This window comes from Orycteropus afer, unplaced genomic scaffold (genome assembly GCF_000298275.1).
Source record: "Orycteropus afer afer isolate SDZICR_OR568_19922 unplaced genomic scaffold, OryAfe1.0 scaffold00087, whole genome shotgun sequence".
In the NCBI taxonomy this organism is placed as follows: Eukaryota; Metazoa; Chordata; class Mammalia; order Tubulidentata; family Orycteropodidae; genus Orycteropus; species Orycteropus afer.
The window spans coordinates 1,969,184-1,983,902 of record NW_006921674.1 but is presented as its reverse complement, the minus strand read 5'-3'; the positions used below and the strand labels follow the sequence as shown (position 1 = coordinate 1,983,902).

Genomic DNA, 14,719 nt, shown 5'->3' with positions numbered 1-14,719 from the left:
AAATTTTGGATTCCTTGTGATTATCTTTTATAATCATAAATGATAACAACTGAACACTTTCTGTCTAGTCACTGATACGTCATTTCATTTAGTCCTCACACCAAACACTTCAGGAATATGCTGCCTCATCTTGCAGGTGTGAAGTCTGAACACGGTACATGAGTGGCAGAGTTGGGATTTAATTCTAAATCTTATACCTGCCAAAATCTGTGTGCTATAATTCATTGTCATATTCCAATTGCAAATTATCTTTCCACTAGTTTGGCTAAGACTTTGGGACATGAGGGGGAAGTCTTTTCAAAATGTACAGCAGATAAGCAGATCACAGAATTATATCAATGGGTGAAAAAGATCCTAGTAATTGTTAAGTCTTTTACTAGGCAAAAGATAAACGGGCAGTTAGAAACTAAAAAGAGAGTAAGAGGTTTTTTGTTTTGTTTTGTTTGTTTTTCCCAAGAAATATAGACTTTTCTTTTCCTAACTATTCCTCCAGGCCAAGAACTGCTCCTGACTTTGTGTAGACTCGTGATTCCCAGGGCTGGCCCCACATTAGAATCACCTATGGAGCTCTTACAACTGTTCTATAGTTGGGGCCTACCTCAACCCAACTAAAGCAGAACCTCTAGAGGTAGAGCCTGGGCATCAGCTCATTTAAATTCTCCTCAGGTGATTATAATGGACACTCAAACTTGAGATCTACTGGTATAATCCACTCAGGAGTTGGAAAGTCTGGAGACCACAAATAACCTGCGCTAAAGCTATGAGATTATTAGTGCCTTCAGTGCTCATGCATGAAGTAATTAGGCATAAGGTAGGGGCATGCTTTACTGACATATTCAGGAATAGTCTAGATGCATTGAAGAAAGGCAATAGCTGGTATCGATTGAGTACAGAACACTTCACACATAACAGGTGGTGACAACTGCAGACCTCAAACCTGGCAGCACACCAGAACCATCTGGGAAGATTTTGAAAATACAGATTCTAGGTCCCATCTCAGATCCAGAAAATAAGAAGACTTCAAATGATTCTTACGTAGCTGAGTGCAGCCTAAAATGGTTTACAAACTGCAACATGGAATGGAATAACTTGGGAGATACATAAAGGGTATGATTTTTTTTTTCTCTTAGTTTTATTTTTTCTTCCAATTGCCCGAGGCAAAGCCCAGGAATCACTATTTCTAATAAAGAGCCCTAGTAATCTGGGTCAAGCAATCTAGGAGTCATGCTTTGAGGAATACTAACAAAAGGTGACTGCTATCAGACAGGTTCTTTTAAAATTATTTCTAAAGTAAATAAAAAAAAGTGTTTATTAACCATGTATTATGGAATAACTAAATAGTCCAGATGTATTCAATCTGGTTTATTCAAATAGCACTTACTATTCTTGTTGGGGATTGAAATTGTGCCTCCGTTGCCTCCCTGAAATCTTTGCATCAATAAAAGTTTTTAATATGGGTAGACAGGCTGAACTATTAGGTATGTCTATGAAGTGGGGAATGTCACCAAGACCACATATAGGGTTGGGAGACAATGGCCCTATAAGTGTATTTGTATGATCTGAATTCCCAGGTGTATAGTAGAGCTGACAAGGAACAAGGTTGTAGTGACTTCTTGGTCACAGCCAGCTGCCCAGAGGGTCCTAGTAGTTGAACCTGTGGGCTCAGGACCACAGTCACAGGGGACATCAAGCTCAATTGGCAAAACATACTACACAAAACATTGTTCCACCTCCTACTTTGGCGAGTAGCAATTGGGATCTTAAAAGCTTGTAAGCAGCCATCTAGATGCAACGATGGGTCTCTCCTCACTCAGAGCAAAGAAGAATGAAGAAAACCAAAGATTCATGGAAAGAATTAGTCCTCAGGACTGGTACACCATGCGATCCTCAGCCTATATATATGACTTTGAGACCAGAAGAACAAGATGGTGCCCGGCTACCACTGTCAACCACTCAGAGGGGGATCTATGTAGGAGATCCTGGATAGAGAGGAAAAACAATGTGGAACAAAAGTTAAAATCATTTGGAAAAAAAAAAGGGAGGGGGGACCAGTTTTGCTGGTCTGATAGAGCCTGGTGGAACCACTGAGACTATGGCCCCTAGCTGCCTTCAGGTCTGGAATTGAACCCATACCTGTGGCTTCCAGCCAAACAAAAGACAGGCATATGAGTTGACCATTTACCTGAGGTAGATACACTCCTTGGAGAGAACAAACATGGGAGAAAGAAGGGTTGCTTATGCACAGGGAGACAGCTCAGGGGGCAGGGGTGCATGGAGGGATGGGCACAGGGAAGAGGTGACTGTCGGGAGGAAGTGGGAGGGGAGCTGTTGCATTATGGTGAGTTGTGGTCAGAGTCATAAGACAGTGTATGTGAACTGCTGTATGGAAAGTGAATTTGCTCTGTAAATTTTCACCCAAATCACAATATAAATAAATAAATAAACAAAACTAAAAATTTTCAGATTATTCTAATAAGAATATGGATGGAAGACAAAAACGTAATTTTTTTTTTTTTTATGTCCAATATGTGGTTGATTTTCTGCAAGCAAATCAATACTCTAAATGAGTACTGACTATGGGAATTGCAAAGGACACAGGTAGAAAACCAGGGGTGGTGTGAAAACATAAAGGAGGCACATTATTAGTTCATTGAACATTTACTATATTCCAAGCATGGGATTTGGTTTTTTCCACATATTAGTTGAAATCATCAGTTTTATACTTGAAATGTATACAGAGAAATGAGTGAGAAATCTGTTCGGAATATTTACTTTGAAAAAGTTATTTTGAGATGGTCATTGACATTTCATTTGTAAATGCATGCATGTATCAATTTAGATCTTGGGTTAGGAAGTAATAGTGCCAGAAGGAAATTTACAAACATCAAGGTCTGAAGAACTTAAGTAGTTCTTTCAAAACTAAAGTTTCTTGAATTAATTATCCAGAATAGCATTATTCCTATATTTGGTTTAGGAGACTCTCTCTCATTTATGTTCTTTTAATGCTTATGAATATGATACATTCAATATGAATTACTGAGGGAGAAAAAGTTGGATAATAGTGATGTTTACTCATTTGCAAAATGCTACTAAATCTCTAGATGAGAGACATCCAAAATAAGTATCTTAGTTGACTGATGTTTGCAATACAAAAGAGTGCAGTCAAGGAGGAAAGAAACTATGCTCTCTCCATGCACAGTTTGGTTATAATTATCTGCCCTTCACAGTGCTTGCATTTTATATCCTCCTTAAATACTAATTTTCTTTCCTATTACAAACTGTTGGTATGTTATTAATATTTGAATAGACTGTTAACATATTTCAAATCTTTTTTAATCTTTCTTGTGAGGTTATTTTTGGGAGGGCTTAGAGTTCAAAACTGCTGAAAGGATTTAATCCGCCTTCCTTCTATATCTAGGCAGCAAACTGACCAATTAAATAAACACAAAATATCATCCACAAATTGTTTCAATAGGCTGTAACTATCACTTAATTAAGAAACAAAAATTGCAATTGAACTCACTCCCATGGCTTCTAGCCAGACAATGGACAGGCCTATAAAGTGAACATTTACATCAGGGAGGTAGATTCCTCAGAACAATTAACCATGGGAGATCAGAAGGGCAGTATTTGCATGGGGAGATAGCTCAGAGGGCGGGAATGCAAATGAAAGAAGGCCACAGGAAAAAGGTAACCACAGGGAGGAAGTGGGAAGAGAGCTGTTACCTTATGGCGATTGCAACCGATGTCATGAAACAAAATGTGTAAGAACTGTTGAATGGAAAATGAATTTGCTCTGTAAACTTTCATCCAAATCACAATTAAAACTTTTTTTTTTTTTTTTTTTTTTTTGGCAAGACATCAAATGCCATTCATTCATTCAACGAATACTTTTTGAGATCTTCCTCTGCATTGGGTATTGTGCTTATCTTTTACATCCTAACATTTATTAAACAATTTAGCTATAATTAATCTGTAAAGAAGCTGCCTTGAAAGTGATCAGAGTTCATGGATACTCTAAGATATGGTCAAGCACAAGCTTATAAGGGTCTAAAACTGGTTTTAATAACAAATTCATAGAAAGTTTCCAGGTGATTACTTTTAGCCTCATGGAATCTAGTTTGAAAGTGTTGTTGTTGTTATGTGCCATCAAGTTGGACCCGACTCATAGCGACCCTCCTTGGGTTTCTGAGGCAGTAACACTACGGAAGTAGGATTGCCCAACCTTCCTTCAGAGGGAGTGGCTGGTGGGTTTGAACCGCCAGCCTTCTGGTTAGCAGTCAAGTGTCTTAGCCACTATGCTACCATAAAAAGTAGATAGGTAAAAAATAGCAATCACATAGTTTCTTAATCTTTTCACATTTAGCCTCCAATAGGAAGCAAAAAGTTAAAGGCTCAGCAGAGAATTCCTAAATATTATGCCACTTTACACCAGATCCTCTAAGCTTTCTAAGTCCTCCTAACTAGAAACATTTTTGCAAATTGTAGGACTTTTGTAGTAAATATTCAGGACTTTAAAGTAAACCTAAAAATTTTAAGCTGATAAAACCATCAAAACCAAACTTTCTGCCATGGACTCGATTCCAATTCATAGTGACCCTTTAGAACATAGTAGAACTGCCCCTAGAGGTTTTCCAAAGTTGGAAATTTTTTACAGAAGCAGACTGCCACATTTTTCTCCCACGGAGTAGTCAGTGGATTTGAATCACCAACCTTTAGGTTAGCAGCTGTGCACTTCACTTCAACCACTGCACCACCAGGGTTCCTGTTAAAGCTGATACTAGTTTTCTATTAAGTACCTTTTTTTTTTTTTTAGTTTCTACTTCATATGGTAAAACTTATGGCTGTCATAAAACATATGACTGTCATGTCTTTTTCAGAGTGTAATACTGTTTAGTATGGGCAATTCAGTCTATATCATCATTAACAAAGGTTATAATAAAGAAAAGAACTTCAATCCACAAGATTTATTAAATGAATATCTGAGAACATTATTCCATATTGAGGGTGGTGTTTCACTTAGAATGTAGTGAAAATCCATTTCCTTCTGCTAAAGATCAACTTCTGAAATATTTAAACCAGAAAAAAAAAAAAAAGCTAACAATTTTGGTGTTCTATTTAGCTGTATATCTTCTCAAAAGTCATAATGCTTTCACATAGAATGTGCCATTTTATAGGCCTTATTAATACTAATAAGCATTCACATTTATAGGAATTGAGACATATTTCTATGATAACGTGGGAAGGTGATGAAAAAGAACACTGAATTAAGTGATTTCTTGAATTCTAATCTTGGCTATGTCACTATGTTGTGAGTGTGCATGTGTATCTTGGAAAAGTATTATCTCCGGAACTAGTTAATTCATAAGTAGAATGAAAAGACTGGTGCATAAATCTTACTATTAGTCCTTCCAGCCCTAAAACATAGAATGGACCTAGAACTGAAGGGTTCACTTGAGTCTTTTACTTTATGTTCTTGTTAGGTGCCACAGAGTCAGTTCCGACTCATAGTGACCCATTGTATGACAGAATGAAACACCAGGTCCTGCACCATCCTCTGGGGCACTTCAAATACTGAAAACGGATTTTTCTGGGACTTGGTAATGAGTTTTCAATACATATATGTGCCATTTAGTCACTTAGTATTATTGCCTTGACTTTGATTATTATGAGCATGTAATTATAGTCATAGTCCCAGAAAGAGTCCAAACTCATAGTCAACAATGGAGGCAACTACCTTAAGGCCTCTCAGGTCTTTGAAATCATGAGCATCAGCTGCAGCAAAGGCAGATTGTCATGATATTAAATGATGCTTTTCAGCTTTCAAAGAAGACATATTTTTAAAACTTGTTGACAATTCATCATCTTTAGATGTCTATATATTTTATATAGATGACAAAGGAAATGCACATGTATGAATTTGGCTATTTTAATATGATGAAATAAAAGTGGGTGGAGATTTTATATATATATATATATATATATAATAAATACATATATATTATATACACACACACACACATATAGTTATATACATATATGAAGGAGTCCACACAAACATAATATATCGTGATGCACTATAGTTAGACAAGATGATATGAAGGGGAGCTATGTCAAATCAAATGAACAGGAACTATGTCAAATCAAGTGAACAAAGAGTGTTTCTAGCTCAGAAATATGTCAATAAGCAACTGGGACAACTTGCTTTCTTTTTTTCATTGAATCAATGCTCACCCATATAAGCTCTATTGAATGTAGTAAGTGCGTAAGCATAGACTTAGGCTGGAATATGTATCTTACATGTGTCTCCTTGTTCATCTTTATCTCTGTTGTGCTCAGGGCATTACCTGACACAGAGCAACTGTACAATCATGAATAAAATTATGATCCTGAGGGTGAAACGAACTTTCACCAGTGCAGGCATCTTCTGTGGTCATTTAGCTTCTGCCTAAATCTTCCTAAAAAAACCCAAACCAAACTAAAGGCTGTCAAGTGGATTCAACTCATAGTGACCTCTCCTTGGGTTTCTGAGGCAGTATTTCTACGGAAGTGGAATGCCTAACCTTCCTTCTGAGGAGTGGCTGGCGGTTAGCAATCAAATGCCTTAGGCACTGAGCCACCAGAGCTCATTCCTAGTGCTATGGAAAGCTCCTTCCTTCACAAGGCAATCTGCACCATTGGATACATCTCCTTACTGAATTTCAATTTGTCTCTCTAATTTTCATCTGGTTGAGAAGATTCTGAGTTGGTTCTTCTGATGCCAACCTGTATAAGAAAAGTAATAGCCTAACTCACAGATTTGGAAAGAAGATTGGGCAATCTACTTCTGTAGAGATACTGCTTTGGAAACCCAAGAAGGGGTCACTATGAATTGGAAAGGACACCACGGCAGTGAGGGTTTTTTTTTTTTTTTTTTTGGTAACTCACAGACCCAAATGGATGTCTTCAGAGCATTCTAATTCTACCAAAACCAAACCAAACCCACTGCCATTGAGTTGATTCCAACTCATAGCAACCCTTAGGACAGAGTAGAACTGCCCCATAGGGTTTCCAAGGCAATCTTTACAGAAGCAGATTGCCTCATCTGTCTACCTCAGAGCAGCTGGTAGATTCAAACTGACCTTTTGGATAGCAGCCAAGTGGTTAACCACTAAGCACTATGTACGCACACACACATATAGACACAAATATATATATATATATATATATATAGTTTTGCTTTGTTTTGTTTTACTTCCATTTGTTAGTTGCCATCAACTTGGCTGTGACTCATGGAGACCTTATGTTTAACAGAAGAAAGCTTTGCTCAGGCCTCACCATCTCCTTGACCTTTGATATGTCTAAGGCTATTTTTAGGAGCTCTGGTAGCATAGTGCCTAAGGCATTTAACTGCTAACCAGAAGGCTGGCGGTTCAAACCCACCAGCCACTCCTCGGAAGGAAGGTTGGGCAATCCTACTTCCATAGTGATACTGCCTTGGAAACCCAAGGAGGGGTCGCTATGAGTTGGGGCCGACTCGACGGCAAATAACAACAACAACAACAAGGCTATTTTTGAGGCTACTGTGTCAATCATTCATTAAGGGTTTTCTCCTTTTTGCCAACTCTCTACTTTTCCAAACATGATGTCCTTTTTGAGCAATTAGACCAATTTTACCTATGATCTCTTATATTCAGCTTTCCTTTTCTAACCTTATAGAGGAGAAATGTTGTGTGGTAACTGTACTTTCAGGGTTGGATTCTCTAAAAACTTAGTGTAATAATGGGTTTATTTTGGTTTGACAAAGCCCATGAAATCCATGGTCATATATGTTATGCATAAATAATTACTAAAATAGAATATAAAGCATCATCTCCAATTAGTACCTATAGGCCAGAACTGTCACTTCATTGAAACAAGCAATAAAAATTTTCCATGACCTTCAATGCCATTCATGTATTCATTCGACAAGTATGCAGTGAATCTTTACCCTGTGATAGGCACTGTGTATTCTCTACAGATTTCCATTTTATTATATTTAATACCTTGATGTTTTTATTTAGGTTGTTAGATATGATAATATTGTATCCAAATTGTTGTCTCTCAAATGTTGTATCCATTTGCTTCTGTGTATGGTAAAATAAAATTGTTTAAAGTATTGGTGCTTCAGAAAAATATTTTAAATTTATATATGCTATTAAAAATTCGACTTAAATGGTACCATTCATAATTTGTACTTACAGATATGATTTTTGTTGTTTTTGAGGAAATTATTTTATTAAACAATGAATGTTATCAGAATCAGCAAGAAAATTGTCTTAGAGCTCCTTCATTCAGCATTATTAGGATTATTTCTCATGTACTGAAAATCTCAACAAATTGGACATTTAAAAATATTCATTTTATCTTAAGATCATGAGAATAAATGGCTGCATTTGCAAGTCAGGTTAATGAAAATAAATGAGAAGTCTAATAGCTTCCTGAATAGAAGAGTTATGCTTCACTGTCTTTCTTATTCACTATGTGAATAGACTTTGTTTACCTTTGAAGTCAAAGAGGTTAGAATTCAATTAAAGCACACTCTTTCTTTGTTATATTATGCAAACTTGCCACTAGTGATTACAGTATTTAATGAAAGTCCTTCATGGTATTTTAAGATATGCATCTTCATTTCCCAAATAGATTAAAGAGCTGATCAATGTAGAAACACAAAGATAAAATCACAAATTTATATTACAGACAACTACAAAATGTGTTTAAACAAAAATGTTTAAAAATGATAGTGAAAAATAAATTATTTCCAGTACACATAATTAGGTATATACAGGATAATTTAAAACCAAATGGAATGATTGCTAATGCTAAGCTCTTAAAAATCTCCATCAAAATATACATGTTACCCAAACAGGGTGATAAAAATAAATTGTGACACATAAGCAAAATGTAGTCTCTCTTCTTTTCCTAAAAATTTAGATCAGATGTCAACAAAATATCTTAGCAAGGGTGAAAATTATGGAAATGTTTAATTCCAAAACCATTTCTCCAAGTTACCAACAGACTTGTATTCTTGATGCCTTTTTACATGATCACAAGCCAAGCATGCATGTGATTCCCAAAATCGTGGCAGATTCACGGTGAAGTCCTTCCTCCAGTTAAAGTAACTAAGGTACAGCTTATTGTTTTTGTCAACTTCCTTCAGATACCTTGCTAGCTCACCAGGAGAGTCATAATCTTCCACATGAATGAATGAATCTGCTGGAATATAATTCTCATAGTTTTCCCTAGATGGCCCCAGCACAACAGGTACAGAGCCAGCCAGAAAAGCATTGTAGAGCTTTTCAGTGATGTAATCTTTGTGGATTGAGTTTTCAAAGGAAAGATAAAATTTGCAAGTAGATATGGTAGGAATCAAATTTTTATCATTCACATACTCTCCAAATGCTTGCCCATAGGTATGGATTTCAATGCTTTTACTTAGTTCATTGTAATACTTGACTCTGGCATGCTCAGGGTTCCAGTTACTTACAACCCAACATACCAACTTCTCTTTGCTTGGCACTTCAAACACAAAGGGGTTTGTGCTCACCGTCAAGAAGCCATAAGGCACTTGGATATCTGAGTCACGGCGGTAAGTCAAAGTGAGGTTGAACAGGTGCTCAATACCACTCTTTTGGGGAGTGTGAGTTGGTGATTCCAAATTCATCCAAATCCATTTCTGGAAGGGGGGCCTAGCCTGCTGAGGTAAATTAGTCAGATCCCAACTAATATCTCGATGATGGATCAGGACAGCATGGGATTTGTTGTACAGGGAACGGTCAGTTGTGAGATGGCATCCTTGGATATTGAACATTGTGTGGCAGGATGTAAGATCAAAAGTCTGCCCAAATGGCCACACCCAAATCAGAATGGTAGTTTCATTAAAATAATCAGTTTTGGTGGAGAAGAAATTTTTCATTTTCAGCACTGAGCTGGCTGACTCCATTGGACTGAAGATCCAGCTGTTGGTGGGCTTGATATAAATGAGCAGACATGCCATGAAGCAGCCCAGGATAATGCAGACGATTAAAAATGGGCGGAGAATTCCTTTGGATGCTGATGTCATAATTTTTTTCTGTGAAACAGAGAGAGAAAGTTATAGGGGTAACTTGTGGATAGGGATGGAGAGATAATCAGTAATGCAATTTCAAATAAACAGGTAGTGCATCCTAAAATATTTTTTTAATTTTTTTTAACAAATCACAAAATCAACAGCATTTTCCCATTCAATGTTATCAAACTACTGACAGAAAAGAGCTTTCATTTAAGTCACAAAACTGATTTTATAAAGTTTCCCATAAACTCTTTCCTACAAATAATGAGTCAGAATTTGTTCTAAGAATATCAGCATACCTTTAAGCCAGGTTGCACTTTTTCAATGGTATCCTTACCTGTTATGTTTTTATTTGCTCACAGAAAACTGGCACAACATAGACTGTCATCCCAAAGCCCTGATTAAGATTTTAATACATGGAAACAGTATCAGATCTATTAATATTCCCCAGTAGATACATTCATTTATTTATTAGTTTATTGAGATCGTAACATAACTTTGCTTTCAGATGGAATTCCATAGGACACTGAACATTTTAAAGGAAAATGTTATGTTTTGTTTCTTGGTATAAACAAATCTTCATTTCTTACAAATGACTTACAGGGTAGTCATCTGGTAAAGAAATGGTAACTTTTTTTTTTTAGCTTTAATTATTTTATTTATTTATAAAAATGGCAACTCTTGATACATATATTTTTAAATAAATAGACTGATGTAAAAGTTTGGTACATTTAAATACGTCATTGATTTTTTTAAAATTTTTTTTTCTTAAAGTTTTCTTTGTTTAATTTAAGTAATCTGTTAGTAAGCTCGATATCTACCAGAAGGTGATGACCAAAAGCTCTATAGGCATTAGAACAAGATCCTCACTTTTGTGATGTTGGGGCATTAAAAGTTTTCCTTTGCATTATAATATTGCTGTGGTTGTTATGTGCCATCGAGTCGGACCGTTGGGTTTCTGAAGAAGTATCATTAAGGAAGTATATTGCCCATCCTTCCTTCCGAGGAGTGGCTGGTGGGTTTGGACCACCAGCATTCTGGTTAGCAGTCAAGTGCCTTAGGCACTATGCTACCAGAGCTCCTATTAGTATTATAGAATTCTAAATATAGCAACCCTCAAAAGAATAGAGTTATAATTCATAGAGAACAATATTGATCTTCTAAACTTTTGAAGATTGTTGTTAAAATTGACAAGTGAAAGTGTTCTGACTTTTTATAATGAGTCTTTAAGTTTCTTCCTCTTTTACATTCATACCTCCTTGTGAATTCAATCACAAAGATATAATATGTAATATATTTGCAAAACTGAATCACAGTCAAATTCTTACTAATTTTCTGCAACTCATATTGTTCTTCTCACCAAAACATGTGATCTATCAATTTTAGGTCTATTAAAATATTTTGGAATCTTGTTCTAAACAGGTGTGAACACATCAGATGTTTTCTTCCAGATAATGGAAAATTGTCTTTCAATGAATTGTTTACATTTATGTGAATGTTTAAGAATTACATTTTGGTTGTTTTGTATTTATTTACTTATTTTTTAAAGCATGACATTCTCTTACTATTAAAGCTTAATTTTGTTACTCCAAATGTTCTAGAGATTGTGTTTTAGAACACACTCAGAACAGAATTACTGGAAGCAAAGACTGAAGCTAATGATCAAAATTAGTTCTAGTTTCATCTATTCAACAACAAAACAGTATATATTAAATATGTCCAGGAAATAAGTCAACCCTTGGGTTACAAAGAAATCAGGAAGAAGCTGTGGGTAAAGCTAAACATTTAGAGAATGAAATGAGGGTATATGTTTAAAGCTGTCCTTAAAGAAAATTTACAAGTTCACATAGTTTTCAGAAAATCAACTCAAAAATTGTTCAACTCAAGAAGCTAGGAAAAAAAGATTACTACAATCTAAGAAATAAGAAGGGAAAAATTAATGTAAGAACAGAAATTACTGAATTTGAGAGTAAAAATTTAATAACACTACAAACTTTGAAAATACCAAGGCAAAGATAATCAGGAAAAAATAAATTGAAATTGCAAATTAAACATAAAAAATGATAAATAATTGTTCATTTAATATAAATAAAATATTAGAAATGAATATTTTCAATAATTTTATGCTAATAAATTTGAAAAACTTGATAAAATAAAAGCACAAATAGAAAAATACCAATATTGACACAGGAAAAATGGTAATTTTGATTATACAAATAACAGTTAAAGAAATGGAATTCATAAACAAACAAAGGAAATACTAGATTAGATGGTTTTCTAGGCGTAAAATCAACCACTGAAGAAATAGAATATTACTCTACTCTCCTTTTATTTTTTAACAAATTTTTCTTGAATTAAAAAGTAGAGAAAGAACTTTAACTAATTTTATGAGGCCAATTATAATCTTGTTACCAACACTCAATATGGAAATTTACAAATAGAAGTCTATTTTCATTTATGAACACAGATGAAACATTTCAAAAATTTATCAGTAAAGGTATTGCAAAAATATCATGATAAGTGTAGAATATGAAAAATATGTATATGAAGGTTAGTCAGACAAATCCCAATTCTTTCTGGACCTGGAGATCATGTTTCTACAGATTGACCATGCTTTTTGGAAGGATCTCCTCTTCACCGGTGGTGCAACATAACCTTTAAAATATATAATTTGACTGAGAATCACAGTGTTTTCTTTTATTGAGACCAATGTTAAATGGTTTGAAGAAACGCTCTCCTTGAAAGTTTCCTTAAATCTTTTTTGAATTGAGATGAAGTGGCAAAAACTATCTAAATACATGATGTCGATTCAATAGAATCCAGTTACCACTTTTACAGCCACTGTCTTAGTTATCTAGTACTGCTATAACACCAATACAAGAAGTGGATGGCTTTAACAAACAGAAATGTATTCTCTGATAGTTTAGGAGGCTAGAAGTCTGAATTCAGAGTGCCAGCTCTAGGAAAAGCCTCTCTCTTTTTCTGTCTCCTGGTTCTACGAGGTTCCTAGTACAGAGACCCTGGGTCCAAAGGACACACTCGTTTCCTGGCTCTTCTTTCTTGGTTGTAGTAGGTCCCTCTCTCTCTACTCATTTCTCTCTCCTTCTATTCTTGTAAGGTAAAAGACGATGCAGCTCACACTCCAGGGAAACTCCCTTTATATTAGATCAGGCCTGATCATATCAGATCACATTGTGGAGGATGATGACATCCTTAAATAACTGCTAAGCCACTGAGAATCATGGCCCAGACAAGTTCACACATATTTTTGAGGGACACAATTCAATTTATGACAGCCATCATTACTAAATTCTCACTCTCAGCCAGTCTGTGCCAAGCACTGTGCACCAATCACTTACTTTACGTAATGCTTACACAAAACCTACAAAGGGAGTCTTTTGTTACTCCTTCACAGATCAAGAAATGGTCAGAGATGTAAGTAGTTTAACCATTGAGCTTCTCTTACCTACCACAATCTTCTTTGAAAAAATAGTACAAACACCAGTAATGTATTTGTATTTGGCATCTTTTTTTCTTGTCTTTATTTCCCTGATTGTCATCCTTTTAGTATAAAGAATAGTCTTATTATAGACTATTTTCCCACAACTTCAGTTTAGATAAATTTTTCTTAACAAGTAATGCCTGCCACTTACATGGTGCTGATTAGTGACAAGTGATCTAAGCACTTTATGTATATTAATCCATTATATTCCCCTTTTATTGATGAATAAACTGAGGCATAAAATGGTTAAGAAACTTGACAAAGGTTATACCACTGGGAAGTGACAGAGAACACTTTCAAAGCTAGGGCATCTGGCTCCAGACTTTGGGCACTTGATGACTACATTTTATGATTACCGATTCCCTAGGTTTGTAGTTAAAGTATGCATCATTTGATGATAAGGTCATGTAACCTCCTTGAGGGAATTTGTTTTCTTCACTGCTGTAACTTCATCATCAGAACATAAACAAAAGAAAATAAAACAATAAAGTTGCCATCAAATCAATTCTGATATATGGCGACTCATGTGTGTCAAAGTAGAATTGGGATCCATGGGGTTTTTCAATGGCTATTTTTCAGAAGCGATCTTCTAAGCCTTTGCTCTGAGACGTCTCTGGGAGGACTCAAAACGCCATCCTTTCATTAGCAGCTGAGTGTGTTAAGTATTACACTAGAAGATATTGTTGTTAGATACTGTTTTGACCCTATGCACAACAGAATGCAATCTTGCCTGGTCTTGTGTCATCCTCACAATCACTGCTGTGTTTGAGCCTATTGTTGCAGCCACTGTGCCAATCCATTTTGTCAAGGACCTGCCTCTTTTTCACTGACCCTCTGCTTTACCAAGCATGACATTTTTCTCTGGGTCTGTCCCTTCCTGATAACATGACCAAAGTATGAAAGGCAAAGTCTCACCATCCTCCCATCTAAGCATTCTGGCTTCACGAGAGAATTTTTCACTCTTCTGGTTGTTGTTGTTGTTAGGTGCTGTCAAGTTAATTCTGAGTCACAGCAACCATATGTACAATAGAGTGAAACACTGTGTTCAATATTCTTTGCCCACACATCTGGTAGCATAGTGGCTAAGACACTTGCCTGCTAACCAGACGGCTGGCGGTTCAAACCCACCAGCCACTCCTCGGAAGGAA

The 14,719-nt window shown here is 35.8% G+C and overlaps 1 protein-coding gene across 1 annotated transcript; it reads right to left on the bottom strand.

Moving 5' to 3' along the window:
- Window positions 1-9,001: 9,001 nt before the first annotated feature.
- On the bottom strand, window positions 9,002-10,081 carry FUT9 (fucosyltransferase 9). Its single transcript, XM_007942248.1, has one exon. It carries the CDS (start codon window positions 10,079-10,081, stop codon window positions 9,002-9,004), a length of 1,080 nt encoding a protein of 359 aa, XP_007940439.1.
- Between the last annotated feature and the right edge of the window lie 4,638 nt (window positions 10,082-14,719).

Excerpts from the sequence above, each read along its gene's own strand:
- FUT9 (XM_007942248.1), bottom strand. The coding sequence starts at position 10,081 with ATGACATCAGCATCCAAAGGAATTCTCCGCCCATTTTTAATCGTCTGC.